We start from the raw sequence: 21,248 nt of genomic DNA on the forward strand, positions 1-21,248 counted from the left end.
TCTTGCTTTCAGTGTTTCAAGCATCATCTCCTCCTCTGACACTACAGAAAGCTTTGCATCGTCTTGAGACCTAGAGTTTTGCAGTCCTTTGAAAGCATGGTGAAGGGCTTACTCAATTTTTTCTTCTCTACTTGAAGTGAACTAATTTCCCTGTCTGAATTGTTTGAGTATCTCTTTTGCCCTGTTCTCAGGAGAACATTGGTCTGGGGGCCTTGGTTTCTTTTCAGATGACACAAGGCTGTCTTGCGTCATCTGAATTTACAGGCCATTTACTAGAGATGGGCTAAAGATTCCCTCCAAAACCCAATGAAACCAGAAGGACTTTGCCTGAGCCACGTCCTAGGTTACTACACCCTGTTTATGAACCCTATTAGTGTAAACTCAAATGTATAACCCTCTCCTAGGGATTCGAATGCTTGTGATCAAAGTCCAGTTTTGATAGCACAGCTGCATAAGCTTCTAAGAGAACTACAGTGTGAGAAAAAAGCAAGATTAGACTCAGGAAGGAAAGGAAAGTTACAGTTTCAGACAGTGATAGGGTGCATTTCAAGGTCTCTAGAGGAGAAACAACAACATGAAAAGGAATCCAATCCTAAAAGAAAAACAAGGAGTCAGAAACTGGCAGTATTGAAGATCAACCTGTTCCCAGGAGCAATGGCACCAACTCTTCTCTGCCTGTCTAATGACTCTCTAGCCATTGAAGACTCAGCAGATGTCTCCTCAGAGGTGGTGACTATACTAATGCTGAGCCTAGCAGATAACTAGTCCTAGCTATTTATTTTTTGCATTGAGTGTAAATAATGGTTTTATACTTTTACACTTGATATATCTTGCTTGCAAAGCCTTTTAGTACACAGTAAAAGATGCCATAACAAAGTAAGCCAGAGGTGGAGGTTTGCAGTAGTGTCTAGGAAGTACAGCATTGCTGTGCTAGTAAAAGGGTAAGAGCAATGCAGGTGAGAGTATTTTCTCTGATTTGCAGCAGGAATGTTTATCTGTGAAGCCAGGCTGAATTTTCTAGTGGCTCGTGGAAAACAGTGATGCTTCAGCATCCTTTTAGATCCATTTTCTTCCCCCCATCCCTGCAGAATAAGCACTCATTGAAAACTGGTCATGGAAAGGAAGCCTGTGGTTCAGGCTGCTACTGTGCTACTCTCCGGAGAAGTACTAAGAAGTGACATTGTCTTATATGCTACCAGAAAATGCATGTATAGGTTAAAACCAAGGTGATTGATTACCTTATGTCTTGCCCTCAAAAGCAGCTTATAGCCTCTGTTCCCATTGCCCATTCCCACCAATACTGGAAGTTACTGTCTCATGTGCAGATGGACTGGACTCAGACCCAAATATCTGTAAATTACTTCTCTGGACACCCATTTCTTCAAGATTCACTCACTTAGAACTGCAGGAGAGAAGGCAAGGAAGTGCATGATGCTTCGTTACGTGGCAGTCCCCAGCCTTGTCTTGAGACAAGGAAGTACAAAATGAAATATAATCCTTTGTAAATAAGAAAATTCAATTTTAAGTAACTTTGGGCTTGGTGGCTTTGTACATAACAACAAAACTTTCCAAACCTAAAGAGCCCAACCAAAAGAACATAATAAGGATCTTTCTATAAAATAAATAGTTGTAGCTGACATAGTTTTAGAACCTTATGACCTTTGTACAAAATTTATTGTAAGCAAAACAGGACTGTAGATAAAGAGTATCTGAAACTAGCAGATGTTCAGGAGGTGCTGTAGCGAAGTTACCTGCTAAGTAGAAAGACAAGGAAAAACCAGTCTTTTATGTCAGTAGTGTTACCGAACTAATTGAGTTGGTGTAAGCATTCATCTACTGTGCATGCTTCAAAGACTTCCAGAACAAGAGTTCAAGGAACGGCAAAGTGATGAAGATTGTTTGAAGAAGTTAAATGACAACCAAAGACCACTACCACGTTGTTCTGGGCATGCAAAAATGGGTGTGGAATTATTTAAAATTATTCTCGGAAAACTAATGAATATGTAAGCAACAATATAATCATGGTCTGTTTGATGCATAAACGGAACTCACATTAGCAGGAGATGTCCCCTGTGTCTCCCAGAGATGCAATAAAGAATACCTCCTTGTCAACTTAAACTTCGTTGACATGTTCTTAATGTGTTCTATGAATGAGTCTCCATGGCTGAATTCCACCAAACTCTTGGCTTTGGGGCCAAGCCATTCCCTTTGCCACTTCCGATCTTATTCCTCAAGCAAAACAGGTTAAAAGATGCTTTCTAACACCAGCCTCCTATATTTATCCCTCCGTACTGTCACAGTGTCTTTGATTGACCCACTCCCAGCAGTGGTAACTTTGCTATTGGAGCAGAGAGCAGAAACAGCAGCCATAGGCCCACTTCTTGGGTCATAGATTTGGTGAAACAGCCCTGCACTCTCATTGTCTCACTGCAGATATGCAGGGTGTCCAAGTAAGCACAAGTCCAGTCCTACCATGTGTGTTCCTGATCCTCTCCACCAGAAAGTGAGCTTCCTCCTGGATTCGCTCTTCAATGCTCCTCTTCCCCATCCCAAAATCCCTCAGGGTGGTGAGTGCAAATCGTCGGAGCTGCTTCCAGGTCTCCCCATTGCTGGTCGCAACACCTGATGAAGGAAAAATAGATCTCCATGAGGAAACAGGTTTGATTTCTTTCCCCCCTGAATGGGAGCTATACAGTAAGTACTCAAAATGCAAAGATACTCCTGTGTGGAGTTATATTGCAATTGCTGTCTGCCCAGAAATGTAACTTCTCTGCAGTTGTGGAGGTGACAAATTTGATCTATCTGTCACAGCACTTGGAGTAAAACTCAGTTTATTGCCAGAGTAAGACAAGCTACATTAGGATGTAGATAAGAAAGTAACCACTTTACTCAGGAGTCCAAGTAATGAGTTGGGCTCTTAGTCTTTTACTTCTAAAAGCAGTAAATGAAATCCACCATTCCCTCCACCACTGCCCTCTGAACTCTGTTGCTGAAGCACTGAAAGCATCAGCTTTGTATGCTAAAGTTACGGGGGACATACCTGAGCCTTTGAAGTGTCTTTCAAGTATTGGCAGCTTGCCTCTTCCACTGAAGTCATCTGCCTGATCAATCAGAGCTTCTTTCACAACATCATAGCCATACAGCACCACAATCTTTCGTGGGCCTAAACGTATTGTGAAGACAGGACCATACTTCTCGCTAAGCTGTAGGAAAGAGGAACACAAAGAACAACATATGAAAGTTGTCCCTAAAATCTCCTGGTCTCCAGACCTCTGGAAATTGGATGAGTATATCAGTGGAGAGTCACTGCAGCCTTGTACTGAATAAGAGGAGCTGGGCACGGGAGGAGTGTAGTGAATATAGCAATAGCATCAGCGGCTTAATTGCAAAGCCACTTCAAATTGCAGTTCTGCCATGAAGTCAGCACAGGACTCATCATTAGTAGGGTTATTGCAAAGATATTGCTTTAGACTTGCACTATATACACTTAGATATCAGATTATTGGAATATATAGACTTCAGAAGCATGTATTTCTCGGAAAACTTTTGTTTCTGCTTGAGTCTGACATGGTCAATGCAAAGTAAGCTTGTGAATTAAACTGAGACAGTCTGGACTGGACTTTGTTTTATATGCAGTGGAGACAACTTAGGAAAGAAGGAGACAGTGCCTTACCTTCTTCAAGCTTTCAGGCAAGTTCTTTGGGTTCAGCTGGAGCATGTTTCCAGCAAGGGGGAGTGCGATGGGACCAGGAGGCTGCTTCCTGTTTCTCCATGTGGTGACAAGCAGAAGGCATGAGACGCAGATCAGCAAGAAAATAGTGGTCATTCCCAGGAGCTCCATGGTGGGCTGAGGAAGAGAAGTCAAGTGCCAGAAGAGCCTGATGTTGGACCTGTAAATCCATCCTTATTTATATGCTGTGAATCCAAAGCACGCGGATGAAATTAGCCAATAGTGCCTTCGTATTCCTTCTGAGATATGAGATTACATATTAATCAGCTCAAGATAAGAATGAACAAACTAGGGATGAACTCCTTGTTTACACAATGATTTTTTTTACTTCTCCACCTTTGGGTAATCATTCATGCCGGACTAAAGAAGTCATGTTCTAATGCTGTCAAATAAACTCAAAATGCCTCGCTGCTATGTATATGCTTAAACTCTGTTTGCCCTCATGCCTAGATTGACATCTGCCAACCCCTCTAGTATCTGAGCACAGTGGCGGGAGGCGTTGTGATTGATTGAAAAAGGCTGTCACTCCAAGTTCTTCCTAGGCATTCCACCTCCATTTCCGGAATGAAATTATGCAATTATACCGAAGTCACACATGCAGATTTTGAGGAATACAGTCAGCTTGTCCCAGTCTGATATTTCAGGCAGACAAACTGTACCATCTACAGCATTTGTATGGTCACAGATTCTCCCCAAACCACAGATCCCTGCAGCAATCTGCAGTCTCCTTTCTGATGCTTCTAGAAACTAGTTGAAGATCCATAGAAGATGTGAAGATCTGTGAAATATAAAGGCACCCTGAAGAGAGCTCAACAGAATGATTGGTTTAATTAATATTACTCAATAGAATGTAAAATCTTAAATGAAATCTTATGCTTCCCATTTCTTCTCCGAGAGGAATCCAACCCCCTACAAGCAGAGTGAGAACTGTGTATGTTTTCTGGCAGATTGAGTCACCTGAGACCAAAGAGCTGATACCAGGACTCGGTTGCCAAATATTGTCTGTCCATCATATGTAGCGTCTGTAGAGTGCTAGTGATCTACTGTAAACACTGTGCGTGGACTGATACAGCTCCCACCATTCTCTCAGTTTCTTCTCAGCCCCAACTACAAGGCATGGCATTAGGCTGTATAGTTCCTTTTTCTGTGACTTTATGTAGAGAGATACTGACCCTCTCTTGGAGCACATTTGAACATGACAAAGGATCTACCATGATCAGCAGGAATTAAGGTTCAGCGATAAGTTGAGCATTCAAGAACTTGTGTAACAATATTCATATTTACAACGTGTTATACAACTAGTACTAGAGATAAGATGCAAACCACATCATTAGTTTTCGGATCACAGAAATGACATTTGACCAGCTAGCTCAAAAAGCTTGGTTAAATATTAATGCATGAACTTAGAAGACCCAAAACATAACTCAGCTGGAAAGGATGAAGTCGTTGAAGTTCTTTAGTCATTTGCAATACGTGGTAAATTGCTTGTTTCGTCTCCAAAAAGGGCAAGGAAGTTAACCTGACAGCAGCCTTCCTGTGACCTGAACTGTGACTTCACCAGCAGTAAAGCACTATGTTGCTGGTATACCCCATCATCTCTGAAACAAGCCAAGATGCTTAGCTCTAGACTATGGTCAGCATTAAGAAAGAACAGATGCTCCCCCAAGCCAGACAGAAAAAGTCAGGAAATGGGAAAAGTCAGCCCCAGCCTACACATGGTGATGGGAAGCACCAAAGTGAGGGCTGCCAAATTTCAAAGAAGATGTCTGAGCTCAGCTGAGCTCCTGAGATTGCTGCCCCCAGCTGCCTGCACGGGCGGTGGGGCCCATCCTGAAGCAGCTGCAGAAACGCCATGGTGTACAGTAGGGCATCCAAAAGGTCCATGTCCCGGAAGATATAGAAGTGAAGGGGAAACTTTATCAGCTGTCCCCAACTATAACACCATCATCATGGGCAGAGCACCCACCCCAACTTCCCAAAGGCTGAGCAGGAAACCTGTAGTACATGTCTTCCAGTTTTCACCCTAATCCACAAAAAATTTTTCAACACACAACACCCCAACACTCTTCTCACAGTACGCTTCAGGAAAAAAAAAATCACCCAGTTTTATTCCCAAAGGTCATGCACCCATCTGTTAACATTAAAAATGCTTTTTAAAAGTGAACAGAACAGAAATCCTTGCAGTACAGAGGAGGTAGTCTATGGGAGGTGGAGGTAGTCTATGGGTTCCATCCTAGGAGAACTGATGTGTTCTGATTGCCAGAGGAGAAATAGCATGGAACAGTGTTTAGAACAGTGTCATTATTAAATAGACCATTGAAAGGGTGTCAGGTGCCCTGTGGCAAAATAAGAACAACCAAAAGAGCACTGGGTGAATCCTATGTGTTAACTGATACTGTGTTATTGTGAGAAATGGACTACTGCTGCTGCTTGGCTAATTTGTTAACAATTTCTGATCAGAAAGGGAGGATTCAGGAGAGAGGATGGCCTTTTGCTGTTCAGTCCCACCACGGATTGTGTCAGGTGTTCAGGCTCCTCTGAGTGTTGTGAGATTTCAGTACCCTCTCCTGGCCAGTACTGGCCATGCTGGGGTTTTCATTTGCCAGGAATAAGGGATTTGCAGAGGTCCAACATTTTGCTTTTTCCATCTTTGCTGTTTTATTGCCAGTTAAGGCCAGTATCACCATACACTCCCGTCTCCTGGAAAGAGGCTGGGCTCCTACCTATTCCTCTTTTTGCTTCAAACTCATAAACCATCTGTCCCCGTTTGTCTTGCTTGGAAAAAAATGATTGTTCCCTTCTAACGGCTGTACTTGGGGGGGATGGCCAGGGTCCAAAACATTGCCAGCAGCCTATGGCAGATCAGGGTCTAACCTTAGAACCGTGTCGTAAATATGGTTGAAAGACTCCTCCTCTGGGGCCTTGCTTCCAAAGTAAGCAGAGTCATAGTCCTGCACATCAACACGAGAAGGCACTGCTGCAAGCATGGCAACCTCGAACTCCCTCTGGAGAGAAGAGAGAAAAAGTGACACTTACCCCCATCCCGCTGCTGGGGTGCGATTTGGCCGAGTGCTGGGCTGTTCCTCGAGAGAGATACCTCTCTGCTGAACTCATGGCTGGCTCATGCAATTATGGAGAAGTAATCAGTATCAGAAACTAACCGCTGCCTGCTCTTCGCATAAAGCACCACATGATTATCCCTCAGCATGGAAAGCCACGGATTGCTCTGGAACTAATGGTGTCGCAGCGGTATCAAGCTCTGGGCTGACAGTGGGTGTCACACACAGCATGTGGTAGGTGATGTGGAGCTGTGCTCGTCTCACCGCAGCAGCCTTACATGCTGTCTTTCAGTTCAGGGCTTCTTTTTTAAGGCCAGAGGCACTGTGCTGCAGACAGCTCTCTGTGTCTGCTTTCCATATCCAGCATTCAGGTTTAAGGAGGTCTTTTCCATGAAAATCATAGATAGGGACAAGCAAAAACCTTTTTCAGGGTCAAGACTGCCTCAAGCAGGCAACTCTGCAGGACTCAGTTTCGTGAACATGCCTTAGAAAATAATGCTGAAATTTACCATATGTTAGCAGTTTAAACTTTTAATGATGACACTAGATCTCTATCCTGTTGAAGTGAATGGCCAAATTCCCCATAAATGCTGCTGAGGCTGGGGTCTGTCCTGCAGAGGGAAGTGACTTCCCCTTTGGAGCTCTGTGTTTGCAGTGACTTTGTGATCTTGTGGATGGAGGAGGCTGGCACCCTATTTTCTGCTGCTTTACATTATTTTTACAGGGGCTATCAGGAAAACATATAAATTTCCTAGGAAGCAGACAGCAGGTCTCTTTGCCTTGGGGAATTTGGTGAAGGCAAATGTGGCAAATGTGAATCGTTCCAGGATAACTTCCTGACAGTAGAGTATTAACTCCATGATTGTTGGTACTCTCCAAAAAACTCTCCTTCTGCTCTTCCTCCTCCCTCCGAGAATTTGGAGCAAAAAAGTGCCTAATGCAGAAGACTCTTGGGTCTTGATTAGACACAAAAGAATTTCTCTCACTGTTTCTAACACAGCCCTAACCAAGACAGTTCTAGCTCCCCCCACAATGCCAGCCAAAGCACAAAAGGGCACTCGCATTAATTTTTCTCCCCTTTCCTCTTCACATGCTCCTTCCACACAAATCACATCTTTCAAAACACAACTATTCCAGCAAAGACATCAGTGTTGGCCTTGACTGAGTCTGTAAGCTAAAGGCTGGGGTGCTTTCCTGGGGTAAGAGCAACCCCTGTGGCTATTACTAGTCACTCACCAGTGGGACTGAAAGTCCAGTTACAAAGCTGTGCAAAAGAAGGAGTGAAATTGAAAAATATTACCTGACCGCTTGTTTTTCTTGTTTGGTCATTTCCGATATGAGATAAAATGCAGGTCTCTAGCTGGGGATATGATTCCAACAGGCTTTCACAGACCCAGTCAGCCTGGTGAAGTTTGGAAAGCCAAAATCTCCAGGGATACCTCCTAACTCCATGAATTTTAGAACCTGATTTTCTTTATCCAGACAACAAAAACAGTGTCACATTAGCCTTCTGAGAACTGGTGCTTGAATGTGCAACATTGGCCCGCAACAAACTTGCTAGCAATAAAAATGGTTAAATTTGCACTGAATTGCATAATATTGCTTAACAAACAGTAACTTCACTGTCTTAAATGAAGTTAGAAGGAATAAATTGTTCATTGAAAACAGTTGTGTATGGCTTTTGTGTAAATTCTTCAGCTCCTTGAAATGCACAAACGGCAGAGTAGCCACCAGTCATTACCACAAAACACTTAATGCAAACAGTGACAGCTACATGGCAATTTCCTTACTCAGGGAAGGACTCGACAGCAGGAAGACTGCAAAGATAACAATCTCATTCCTCTGTCTGCCTAGAAGGATCCTCTTGTACGTTGCCTGGGATCCCAGTTCAAGACACGACAAATCCAGACACCAGGCAATATGGCAAAGAAAACCTTTGCATGAGAACGGGCTCCTTCCTCCACCACACTGGTATAAATATGCAGAACTTCAGTTCAGAAGAATCGCTCTTGATTAACATGAGAATGAGTAATAGCAAAATTATCAGTAGTGCCCTCATCATCTGCAAAAAGACCTCTCCGTGGTATAATAAGTGATTTTCAACCTCGGCCTGGCAGGCCCCAGGGAAAGGAAAATCTATGATACAGTTCTGATATGATCAGGAAAGTCCATTAATTATAGAAAAATAAGCCATGTCTATGTGATTATAACTGGAAAAATCACTGTACCGGGGGAACATCAGACATATCTAAGAGAAAATATAAGCTGCTGGAAACTCTGAATCTGAGATCAGAGCACATTCCAAGTGAAAGCAGACCAGCAGGCATCACTAGGGACAACTCCATGACTTGCTGAGATGTAAAGAAGGGCGATCTCAGTGCTGTCAGCAGTAAAACTCTATCAAAGAAGAAAATTCTACCCGCATGCTTACACACGCTCTCTTAGAAATACTGTAGTGAGATGCCAGTGCATTCCCTTTACCAGGCAGTAAAGATGTATCATGTTAGCAAAGGACAAGAAATAGTTCTAGAAAATGCTTCAGTTGATGATCCTAATGTAGCAGCAGCAGAGGGCACCAGTGCTGCTCTCACCAGTGTGGTGGTAGCCGAGGGCAAGTAGTGCATGGTTTCTTTTACCGGCAGTATGTTCTCTGCTGTAGGGCAGGAAAGGCCATCTTGGTCATACGGTTCATTCTGAGTGACACCATTTCACAAAAGGAGTTATCCTGTAAGAGAGCCTGAACATCAACCACCAGTAGCAGCAAGATGCCACCATCTTTGTGGAGAAAAGGACACAATTTGAACCTTACCTGTTATGGCAATGAAGGGCGAAGCTCTTCCCTCAATAACCTTAGTGAAACCCAACGGACTTTAAAGGAATGACTGAAGAACAGTTTGATGGTTTAACTTGGTATTAGGAAGAAACAAGTGAAAATTTGCAGCTTTAAGTGCCTGAAGTTGGGAAATACAAAAATACACCTCCAAAATATATTCCAAACTGTTATTGGCCTCAGAAGATGTGCTGTGGAAAAATCATTTGTTACTAATATCGATCATGTTACTCACAGGAAACCCATTTTTACATGCACTTTTTTGCTGGTGAATTTACTCAGGTCAAACCACAGCAAAAGGAATAAATAAAACCATGAAGAAGTCTCACAGAAAAGCCACAGACATGTGACTTTTCCCATCCTATTTCTTTTCCAGCTGTCCAAGGACTTTTCCTGATTCTCCTGATGCCTCTGAAACTGTCTTCTCCCATTAAATGTGCATTTATAAATAATGAAGCCATAAGCAACTATTGTAGTTTGACTTGACCATCTCTACAGCACAAAGAATTGTTGCTTGTTACACTGCCAGCATAATCTTTAAAGATCCAGCCAGGCTGAGTTATACAGTTGGCACTGATGATAAATCTACCACCAGTCCTACCTCTTATCTGAATCTCTAGCTACTGGCCCTTGACATGATTTTGACTGCAAGGTTTAAGTATTTCTAGTGATAAAGCAGATAAATTCTGAAAGGAGATAAAGTCTCGAATTCTCAGTGTTGTCCCATCACCTGTGCTCAGTCCCACTGAGCCTCCTTTGGCTTGATTAACTGCTGAAGCATAGATAGCCTTTCTATGATTGACAACACTTGTTCCCAGGAACCTCTGCTGTGGACTGGTGAATGCAGGCAGCCAAAAGCCTGGATTACCTTTAGAGAGAACCCTGATTGAGTTAAAGGCAGGTTAAACATTTCTAGTATTGGAGGCTAACCTCTACTGATTAAAATATCTTACAACTCCCGAATGAAGGGGCTGCAGCAGTGACCACCAGGCAGCAGAAACCACCCCAGGCATGTTTGCGTGCTCTGAGTGAGCTCTGTGAGTAATTACAGGAAATGCCTAGGCCCCTCCGAAGACCAAGAAGCTCCTCTGTGAAGAGGAGAATCAAAACACTCCCAGATATGAGAACAGATGGATGCATGAGCGTGCTCTGTAATGCAGGAATTGGAGCAGAGCCTGGGAAAGGACTCACGCCTCTATCTCTGTAGGGCCGTTGCAGGCTATTGCAAGTGTCAGGTTGGTGACATTGTGCTCTCACAATCCTTTCCATCATCATAGGAGTCTCCTATTTAATAGTTTCTGTAATGAATGAGAATTCAACCAGGGAGCTGAAAGTGGTGTTAGTTCAAGTGGAAATCTTGAAGACCTAGGTGAGTAATGTTGCTGAGACAGATTTCTATTCCTCTGACTATGCAATGCACAAGGTAAATGGGATGAATGAAATCAGATTTCACCACCTAGGAGCCAAGGTCCCACTATAGAAGACGTTAAGAACACAGAGAGAGACCCGAGCCTTCCCTTGAAGGAGAGATACCCTGAACACAACGGGGTACAATCATGGGGCACAACCGGTGAAGTTTACCAAGACCCTGCCTGCATCAAGGAATAGAGAATTTATTGGTCAGGTGAATTATGCTATGGGGAAAATTAACTCCATCTCAGCCAAACCCAATAGACATATGTAGTTTTTAATGCATTAGATGGCCTGTTTGGTCACTGTTACTGTCACTCTAGAAGCTGTAAGTCAGACGGATAGTGGCATGCTGCTGTCTAAATTCCCCAAACCTAGCTTTTCATAGCACAAGGAATTTTACACTGCTGGCTCGGTGTTTGGCTGATAAAAGAAAGGATCACAAGCAGTATCCTTGGAATGAAGGAAAGGATTAGCTCTCTAGTTAGTGGAGCTCCTCAGCTGCAGGGATCTGCTCCTCTGTAGGAGGAATGAACACATAATTTTCATGGCTACATTTATCTTAAAACTGTAAGCTCTGTAACTCTGCACCTGTATAGCCCTAGCACAGCCTCTTGACTGGTTGCTACAATGCCACAAATGACCAGAACTGCATCAAGTGGCCATTGCTACAGTGATGCTGCTAAGAGACTAGCCAAGTATAGCAATTTCCATACTCAGGGTCCTACTGCAGTTTTCCAGGTCCTCTACCAGTGCCTCCATGGACGTACGCTTTGTCTCATCATGCTCCAAGTTGGTGGCTATTACATCCCACAGTTTCAGAGGAATTGAGTCTGGGCTTTGTGCCCTGTGCCCACTACAGATCTAAGACAGGAAGACAAAGAAAAGGACCAACCATTGATGGCTGCAGCTGAGCCTGATTGCAGAGGAAAACAGCCCTGCACAACTCTTATCCTACTGTCTCAAGGTGACATAATAGTTACAGAAGTTTAAATGAGTCGGCTATTGATTTCCAGGTTTATACCAGCATAATGAAGCAGAATTTGACCTATCTAAACATCCCTTTCACTCTTCCAATTTCCAAACACCACTGTGAAGCACCACTGAAGCATTTGAACTGCTGCTCTTCTGTTTTACGCATAACATTTCCCTTGATGACTTCACCCCTTCAACAGGCCCTCTGCCTATAACTAAATGCCTTTTTATGGTAGCTGTTTTTCTTTTCACCACTTTCCATTGCAGTAGTCATAGATCTTTCAAGTATAGAGGTATCAGACACGGCTCCCATCCCAATGTAGAGGCAACATTCAGACACAAGTAGTTTTCATTGAGCTTTGGTAGAGTAATTCACTATGGTACTCAGAGTGGAAACTATAGCTTTAGTCTACCTATACAAGCTGCTATAGCAAGTTCTGATGCTTATGTAACCAGATGTCTTCTAACAATATGCAGATTTTCCCCTCTGGTTCCCACAGCGAAGACTGCTGAAGAAAATACTCCTGAGTTCCACTGCTCGGCTTATTCCCCAAACAAGGCCAGATACTGAAAAATCTACCACAAGAAACACGTTCTTCATCTGAATACCAAACTGGTGGCCAGAAGGTCAGGATTGGTTCTACACAGCAGTGGCTTGAATATCCTACACCCCCCTGGCTATCTGGAGAGTTTCATACTACCGGAAAGAAACTAAAGAAGTTCTTGCAGGTTGCATTAGAGGGTATTTACCTTTAAGCAGAATATATTGATTTTTTTTCTCTCCCTCTGCATCCAAAGATCTAGATTTCACTAGATCTTTCCAGAGAGAAGAGTTTGGAAAAAACCGCCACAAGACTGTGTTGGTAAAACTCTCAGGATATATTACCATCACCAAGTGCAGTCAGTGTCTATTTGTTCTGCCCATGTTCCTAGTTGATGCAACATGAGCTATGTCTAAGAACGTATTTATGAGCACAGAACTGTGCCCAAATTAGACAGTTCTATTTCATCATGGGGTCTGAGTGTACAGGCATAGACTTAGATATTTTGAAGTAAAGCAGTCTCTCAAAATCCTCACTGAATTCATGCACCTATATTACAAACTGTTGGCCCAACTTGCACCCTGATAGACTGATGGAGGAAGCTTGGATTGATGAAGATAATCTGGCAGAAACTTGCACAAGTGTTTTTAAGCAATCCTTAATGTCCCATACTTCAAACTGCCTCTTACCAAAGCTGTCAGCCTCCACTCCCTCTGCAGGGTGAAATAAACTTCAAATTAAATTAATCCCATGGTCAACCATGACAAGACCTTTGGTTTTCTTCATTTGGTGCAAAAGTTGTGGCTTGTTGACTTCTACTGAAAAGCAACATTGCCATAGGAATGGCAAGGTAAAAGTAGTACCAAACAAAAGCAGTACAATTCTCCTCAGCTTATCTGCACTTACAAGCACATCTAAAAGAGTTCGGAAGTCTTAGTCTTTGTAGACAGCTGTAAATGTAATAGGAATAATTTTCATTGGTTTCTGCATGGCAGATATGCTGGTATCTCCATCAAGGAAACTCCTGTAACCATGGTAACAGCAGTAATCCTCCTTCTCCAAGACTTCCACAACCTTCTTGTTAAAGAAAGCTGACATAATAAAGCTTTTGACAGCTATCTGCTCCTTGTTCTTTGGTGCAGGGGCAGATGGGATGTAGAGGTCATGGCAATAGAGTTCATGACAAACTCCTTCACATACTCCAGATGTATTTGGGCAATGCATAAACACATATTAGGGTCTGAGTGAAATTCCGTACTTCGCATGAAATGAAAAAATCATAAAATCATAGAACAGGGCAGATTAGAAGGGATCTTGAAAGATCATGTGATCCAATCTTTGTGGGAAAGGAGCCTACCCACTGCCTTCAACAGACGTTGATCCAAGAGGCACTGATGTAATGCCAATCTGAGTAGTAACGCTGTCAGCCAGTGAAGTCATTCTTGCATGTAGTTCTTGTTAAAAATCAGACTTGGTGCATTTGTAAATGTTGCAATCAAGGCTTTGATACTTGAGTAATCAATGTTTGCTCTAAAGTTCCCAGCTCATGATTTTAGAGAGAATGATCTCTTCCAAAGCTATCCTTCTCCCCACCTCCTCCGATCTACCCCACACTCCTTGGACAATAGTGACTTCTTAGAGGGCCTGAGGGATGTTCCCAGTTCAGAGAACAATGCTCTGAGCCTGCAGACCAGCTGCAGGTTGCAGCCTAGAAAGACTGGTTCTGGAGACCCTTGCCACTTTTCTTCTCTCTTCTCCATACTACTGACAGGTTACTGGTTTTCTGCCAGTATTCCTCCTTCTCTGGGCATTTGACTTTCTCACAACCTTTTTCTATTCCCTCCCCACAGGCTGTTCTCTCCAACCTCTCCAGACAGCTCTCTCAAACTGTGCCCAAGACCACCACAAACTCTCCGTCTAGAACAGCTGATTTGCCAAGCTTTGTCGTACCACAGGTCATTAATCCAGTTTTTGTGTGCCAGACACCACCACACAGCTTCTGGGTAGAGAAGAGGACTAATTACAGGAGCAACTGAACTGAAGACTCATTTAAAAGACCAATATTTGTCTAGGATGTTCAACATCTCAGTAGAACAGATCAATCACTGTAGGGCCTAATTCCTGCTTTGTAGGTGACTGGGTGTTGTCAGAGTTTCAGCAGAATTGTGTCAGCAGGGGTCCTCTTTGGCTCTGTAGGAATTTTCCACAGTCCTTATATGCAGAATTTACCAAATTTCAGCTTCCCCTAGTTCTTAGTGGGTACTGAATGCTTAACACCCTTTGGCAGATGAAACAACCCTGTTCTGCCAGTACATGAGTAAAGAGTTCTGCTCAGGAGCCGACACTACATGTGTCATTTCTATTGCATTTCACGTCCCCACCACAGAACTTGTGAAAATCTAGGGGACATTAAACATGGGTACCAAGCTTCCAAGAAGGACACACTTTGTGGTGCATTTTGTGAATCTTGCATCCTATTGCTCCACACATATTGCAGAGGAACTATATACATCCAACTGTCACTGAGTTTTGGAGAACATCCTGTCAGACACAGGTCTGATCCTAACCACCACACATACCCCTGGCCTAATAATTCAATCTTAAATTCTCTTTTATGTCACTAGCAGCCTAGGAAAGCAGTGGCAAATGCCAGTGTCTGCTAGCAAGCCCACCAGAGGATGAGAGCTTGGGATGTATCATTCTCCCGCCTGAAGTAGAAGTGAACCTGCCATGCAAAACCACAAGTGCTGAGTCTATCAAAGCAACAACTGTGCCTAATATCACCAAATCGATGGCACGGCCCAGATCTAACATTCTTGTGTGTGTTTCACATGATCACTTCATGCCATAAACTATTCATTGGCAACTGCAATACTGCAAATAGTACAGTTGCTGTCCCATTTCACATTGCACAGATTCAGATCTCTGTCTTCACTGTCATCACGTAGAAAAGGAAAGTCTTACATCTAGAACGTGTATGCTTGCCTTTCTTATTTTTGCCTGATTGTAGGATTGCTATAGTGATCTTTACATACTTCATAAAACAACGGGAAGATGCAAGCTGCTCTTCAGCTAGGAAATGGCACTGGGAGGATCCAAGTATTTAATTTGTCCTCTTTTGCCACAATGTAGAGCTCTGTATCCACAGCTGGGGTTCTGGTAGGTCTTGTAGGGTCAGTCCAGCCTTCGCCCACATTGTTACTGACAATGGAAGTTTTATAGGTCATTGGCTCAGTCTTCAAGCCATAATATGTTTCATATAAGTGAGTGAAATAAAACAGGTATGTACAAGACATTTGGGATTATAAGCTTTGTGGAAGCAGGTTTTTCACTAAATGGTGTACTTCTGGCATCATAGAAAAACAACATTTCAGCATTCTACTTCTTTATTTTGCAGTATAAATTGTAATTTCACAGAACTGTATAGTAATCACACAGGAGAGGACCCATCTGCCCAGTCACCAATAAGCTCCATCCCCACTGTAGGAGACAATATGTACTGGGGCAAGAATACAGTAGATGATCATCTTCTAACAGAAAAAAATCTCACTGGTTTATGCTTTGCTGTATAAACAGGTCATGAACAAACTGAAAGTACAGAAGAGAGAGATACCTGAAGCAGGGTCTGTGGAAACCCTGAAGTACAAGTGTCTGGTCCTGCTGTGCTGAGAGGATCAAGTGACAGGGACAGCAGCAGCAGGGCTCTCAGAGCACCAGTGCACACACCCTGACATGGCACGATGTCAGAAACCAGGTAGGAACCTCACGTAGGAGAGGCAGGCGCAGAGGAGAGCCTGTCTCCTTCCCTATGTAATTGCCTACTCTGTCTCTTGTTTAGAGCTGGCCATGATGATTATAAAAGCACCATACAATTTTCTCGATTAAACATATTTCTCTCTATAAAGTATCTAGCAGTGATCTGAGTGTTTCAGTCTCAGCAGATCGAGAAATGACTGTCATTCAACCAGAGCTTTCATGAGTGTGGTAGCCGGCAACAGTCGGCATTTGCTTAGCGTGGAACAAAAGAGACCTCGTAAGGTCGGGGCTTATTAGTCATAACTGTGACTACTGGGGTAATGTCAATGTCCTTGTGATGCACAACAGGTTTCAAAGTAAAGTTCTGCAGGATGGATGTTAGAAATATGAACAGCTCCATCCGGGCCAGACCTTCTCCTGCACAGATGCGTTTTCCTGCAAGTGGAATATAAAAAAAAGTGAGGGGAGAGTGGGGTATTTTTAACCACTCTTCCACGAAAGTTCAGGCTTCTCAGAATGGACAGGCTGCACTGCAGTGCTTTAGGGGCTAAATGTCAAGAGCAGTGAAAGTGCTCAGTGGGCAAAGGCAGTTTGAAGGCTTTGGTTTCTCATTTTCTGCTTGCAGAGAGAGTTGTGTGGATGAGTCCGTGAAATGATGAGCCACTAAAATCTTCAAAGAGGTCCTAGGAGAGGATAGTCTAGGATCGGAAATGGAAGGAGATCTTACCTGCAGAGAAGGGCATGAAGAAGTCACTCTTTTTAAATGTACCGTTTGCATTCAGGAAATGTCCTGGGTCAAATTTTTCTGGATTTGGAAATTCTTTGCTATCATGTAGGATGGGTGTCAGCAAAGGAAATATCATTGTGTCCTGAATTAACAAGGAGAGGGGAAAAAAGTTAAACTGGAGACATGTTAAGGCAAAGCAGCACTGAAATATCCCAGAGCTGAGTAGAAGGGTAGTCAAAGTTTAACCAGTTTAAGCTGAGCATTTAATGAATAAAAATGGCAAACGTGGAGGATTTTGTGAATTATAATGGTGAGTCTGATTAGAGTATTTAGTATTTCTTTAAAATAAACTACAATTTATCTTATATATACATGAAAAAAAAAATAGAAAGACATCTCCCTCTTCACACAGAGGGTGAAAAGTCCTTTCTTCTTTTTTTTCCTTTTTTCAGGTACAAGACATTAGCCTCAATAACTTCCAGAATCCCCCTCCAAACAAAATCATTCCAATTCTGGATCACGTTTCAGTGTTTTTGAAAATAGAATACAGTGAATAGAACACATCATTGATTTCAAAAATTATGAATTCTCTCAGACCTTTGGAATAAAATAGTTTCTGAACTTGGTGTCTTTGATCACGGTATGTGGGACATTAAGTGGAATGAAATCGATAAATCTCTGGATTTCATGGATCACAGCATCTGTGTAGGGCATCTGGCTCCGATCTGCCATGCAGGGCCTTCGGTCTCGGCCAATCACACCATCAATCTCCTTCTGAACTTTCTCTGTTAGGAAATAAGTAAGTGTTGAATGGTCAAGTCCCACATCTGTTTGCCTAAACCCCTCCCCAAATTTACGGAAAAACTTGCTTTTAGTGCACCAAGAATATAGGAATGCACTTAGTGCTAGTATCTCTTTTCTGTGAGTAGAACTTAGACTAATACACATGTCTACACTGCAAATGCAGGTTTCCTTAGTCAGGGAACCATTGCCACATGTGCTAGTGGCAGGAATTGTCCAATCTGATCTCATGACCTGCTAAAGTTTTTATTTATTTCCTTTTCTATTACCTTGTATCTCTGGGTATTTCTGGAGAATCAGAAGTCCATATTGCAGGGTGGTGCTGGTAGTCGCTGTTCCTGCAAGGAACAAGTCGAGTGTGCTGCTGCTCAGGCTCTCAACGGTGAATTCTGAGTGACCATTCCCTTTCTCCTGGAGGAAGATTTGGCAGAACGTTTTCAAATGACAAATCTAAGCAGTTTGTTTAAAAAGGAAAGTCCTGTACCCATAATGTATGTTTTTAAACACATCTAATGTCCTTTCTCAAATACTACCTTCACTTTCCAGAACACTAGCATTGATGGTACTTTTCCTAAATAATAGTATGAACTTTTTTAAGTATGGGAGGAACATTGAATTCCATCAACCAGATTGGTCTTTAGTTTTCCTAACTTTGGCTAGAGCTGTTAACTCTGTGTTTAAAAATCCTAGATTAGAAAGTGGAGAGGATAGAATGAAGTTGATGTGGCAAGAAAAGCTTGTTCACCTTTGTATTTGCAAAAGCCCAGTGCCCTGCCACAACTGAAAAGAAGCTGGGATTCAAGAGGTGGTTTTCTTATAAGCCAACAAATCTCTAGCTCTTACATTACCTGGTCCATTTTGTTAAGAAAAGCATCAATGAAATCTCGAGGACAAGTAGGATCCCGGGTTTTCTGGTGCTGTGCTATGATTTCTGAAATAAATTTATCAACTTCTTCATTATTTTTTATCATTTTTTGATGAGGCCCAGGTAAAAATTCCATGAGGGTTGGGAAGAAATTGTATAGCTGTAAAAACAAAATGATGGAAAAACACATTCTGATTAATGTGGATACAATAAAATGTTCCCTAAGTGTTGGCTATGAAACTGAGGGAATTCAATTTTTTTGGAAGAGTTATTATTCAACTGGATTTTAATGCCTTTTACTTTATGGTTTCACTATAGTCAAGGATAGACTTCAGTTGAGCAACTTCTGCAATTATATCCTTCTTTGGACATACAACGGCAGTTCCATAAGGTAAGAAGGAACAACAGGAATTGGTTGTTTAACTGCCACTTTGGCTTTCAGAAAATTTATCCAAATTTAGGAAAATCCACTCCAGTTACAATTAATAACATGAATAAGTATTCATTAATAAAATATTATCATCATTTTCAAACGTATTCAATGTAACTGTACACACCTGTGTTTGTATAGCGTTCTGGTACTTCCTGTTTTCATCTAGCAAATTAATTAAAGTTAAAAATTTCTTGTCCTCATAGTCAAACCTATCCCCAAAGACAATGGAGCAGATGATGTTGGAGACAGCATGGATCAGGAATATGCCAGGGTTGAAGGGTTCCTCTGCAACAACAATAAAAAGGTATCTTGCTTTCAGTGTTTCAAGCATCATCTCCTCCTCTGACACTACAGAAAGCTTTGCATCGTCTTGAGACCTAGAGTTTTGCAGTCCTTTGAAAGCATGGTGAAGGGCTTACTCAATTTTTTCTTCTCTACTTGAAGTGAACTAATTTCCCTGTCTGAATTGTTTGAGTATCTCTTTTGCCCTGTTCTCAGGAGAACATTGGTCTGGGGGCCTTGGTTTCTTTTCAGATGACACAAGGCTGTCTTGCGTCATCTGAATTTACAGGCCATTTACTAGAGATGGGCTAAAGATTCCCTCCAAAACCCAATGAAACCAGAAGGACTTTGCCTGAGCCACGTCCTAGGTTACTACACCCTGTTTATGAACCCTATTAGTGTAAACTCAAATGTATAACCCTCTCCTAGGGATTCGAATGCTTGTGATCAAAGTCCAGTTTTGATAGCACAGCTGCATAAGCTTCTAAGAGAACTACAGTGTGAGAAAAAAGCAAGATTAGACTCAGGAAGGAAAGGAAAGTTACAGTTTCAGACAGTGATAGGGTGCATTTCAAGGTCTCTAGAGGAGAAACAACAACATGAAAAGGAATCCAATCCTAAAAGAAAAACAAGGAGTCAGAAACTGGCAGTATTGAAGATCAACCTGTTCCCAGGAGCAATGGCACCAACTCTTCTCTGCCTGTCTAATGACTCTCTAGCCATTGAAGACTCAGCAGATGTCTCCTCAGAGGTGGTGACTATACTAATGCTGAGCCTAGCAGATAACTAGTCCTAGCTATTTATTTTTTGCATTGAGTGTAAATAATGGTTTTATACTTTTACACTTGATATATCTTGCTTGCAAAGCCTTTTAGTACACAGTAAAAGATGCCATAACAAAGTAAGCCAGAGGTGGAGGTTTGCAGTAGTGTCTAGGAAGTACAGCATTGCTGTGCTAGTAAAAGGGTAAGAGCAATGCAGGTGAGAGTATTTTCTCTGATTTGCAGCAGGAATGTTTATCTGTGAAGCCAGGCTGAATTTTCTAGTGGCTCGTGGAAAACAGTGATGCTTCAGCATCCTTTTAGATCCATTTTCTTCCCCCCATCCCTGCAGAATAAGCACTCATTGAAAACTGGTCATGGAAAGGAAGCCTGTGGTTCAGGCTGCTACTGTGCTACTCTCCGGAGAAGTACTAAGAAGTGACATTGTCTTATATGCTACCAGAAAATGCATGTATAGGTTAAAACCAAGGTGATTGATTACCTTATGTCTTGCCCTCAAAAGCAGCTTATAGCCTCTGTTCCCATTGCCCATTCCCACCAATACTGGAAGTTACTGTCTCATGTGCAGATGGACTGGACTCAGACCCAAATATCTGTAAATTACTTCTCTGGACACCCATTTCTTCAAGATTCACTCACTTAGAACTGCAGGAGAGAAGGCAAGGAAGTGCATGATGCTTCGTTACGTGGCAGTCCCCAGCCTTGTCTTGAGACAAGGAAGTACAAAATGAAATATAATCCTTTGTAAATAAGAAAATTCAATTTTAAGTAACTTTGGGCTTGGTGGCTTTGTACATAACAACAAAACTTTCCAAACCTAAAGAGCCCAACCAAAAGAACATAATAAGGATCTTTCTATAAAATAAATAGTTGTAGCTGACATAGTTTTAGAACCTTATGACCTTTGTACAAAATTTATTGTAAGCAAAACAGGACTGTAGATAAAGAGTATCTGAAACTAGCAGATGTTCAGGAGGTGCTGTAGCGAAGTTACCTGCTAAGTAGAAAGACAAGGAAAAACCAGTCTTTTATGTCAGTAGTGTTACCGAACTAATT

At 42.3% G+C, this 21,248-nt stretch overlaps 2 protein-coding genes across 7 annotated transcripts in view; both read right to left on the reverse strand.

Annotated features, from left to right (window-relative positions):
* The window catches only part of LOC115609075 (cytochrome P450 2H1-like), a 141,940-nt gene extending 135,148 nt beyond the window's left edge, over positions 1-6,792 (reverse strand). Inside the window, exons 1-4 of one of the 2 annotated variants that reach the window (XM_030488788.1) lie at positions 6,605-6,792; positions 3,674-3,915; positions 3,041-3,203; positions 2,473-2,622 (exon numbers count right to left, since the gene is read on the reverse strand). In XM_030488788.1, coding sequence (XP_030344648.1) covers positions 2,473-2,622; positions 3,041-3,203; positions 3,674-3,841 — 481 coding nt within the window. In that variant the 5' untranslated portion in view covers positions 3,842-3,915; positions 6,605-6,792. Of the gene's footprint in view, positions 1-2,472; positions 2,623-3,040; positions 3,204-3,673; positions 3,916-6,604 lie in introns of those variants that run through there. The other variant, XM_030488787.1, reaches the window with a different exon arrangement.
* A 9,626-nt stretch (positions 6,793-16,418) lies between these two features.
* ALOX5 (arachidonate 5-lipoxygenase) overlaps positions 16,419-21,248 on the reverse strand; it is a 48,644-nt gene continuing 43,814 nt past the window's right edge. For all 5 annotated transcript variants that reach the window (XM_030487813.1, XM_030487815.1, XM_030487818.1 and 2 more), the window contains 6 exons: positions 19,253-19,413; positions 18,679-18,855; positions 18,100-18,241; positions 17,627-17,814; positions 17,030-17,171; positions 16,419-16,737 (listed from right to left, as the gene is read on the reverse strand). In XM_030487813.1, the coding sequence (XP_030343673.1) occupies positions 16,556-16,737; positions 17,030-17,171; positions 17,627-17,814; positions 18,100-18,241; positions 18,679-18,855; positions 19,253-19,413 (992 nt within the window). In that variant the 3' untranslated portion in view covers positions 16,419-16,555. The remainder of the gene's footprint in view (positions 16,738-17,029; positions 17,172-17,626; positions 17,815-18,099; positions 18,242-18,678; positions 18,856-19,252; positions 19,414-21,248) is intronic.

The sequence above is a fragment of the Strigops habroptila genome, chromosome 5 (assembly GCF_004027225.2).
Source record: "Strigops habroptila isolate Jane chromosome 5, bStrHab1.2.pri, whole genome shotgun sequence".
Lineage (NCBI taxonomy): Eukaryota > Metazoa > Chordata > Aves > Psittaciformes > Psittacidae > Strigops > Strigops habroptila.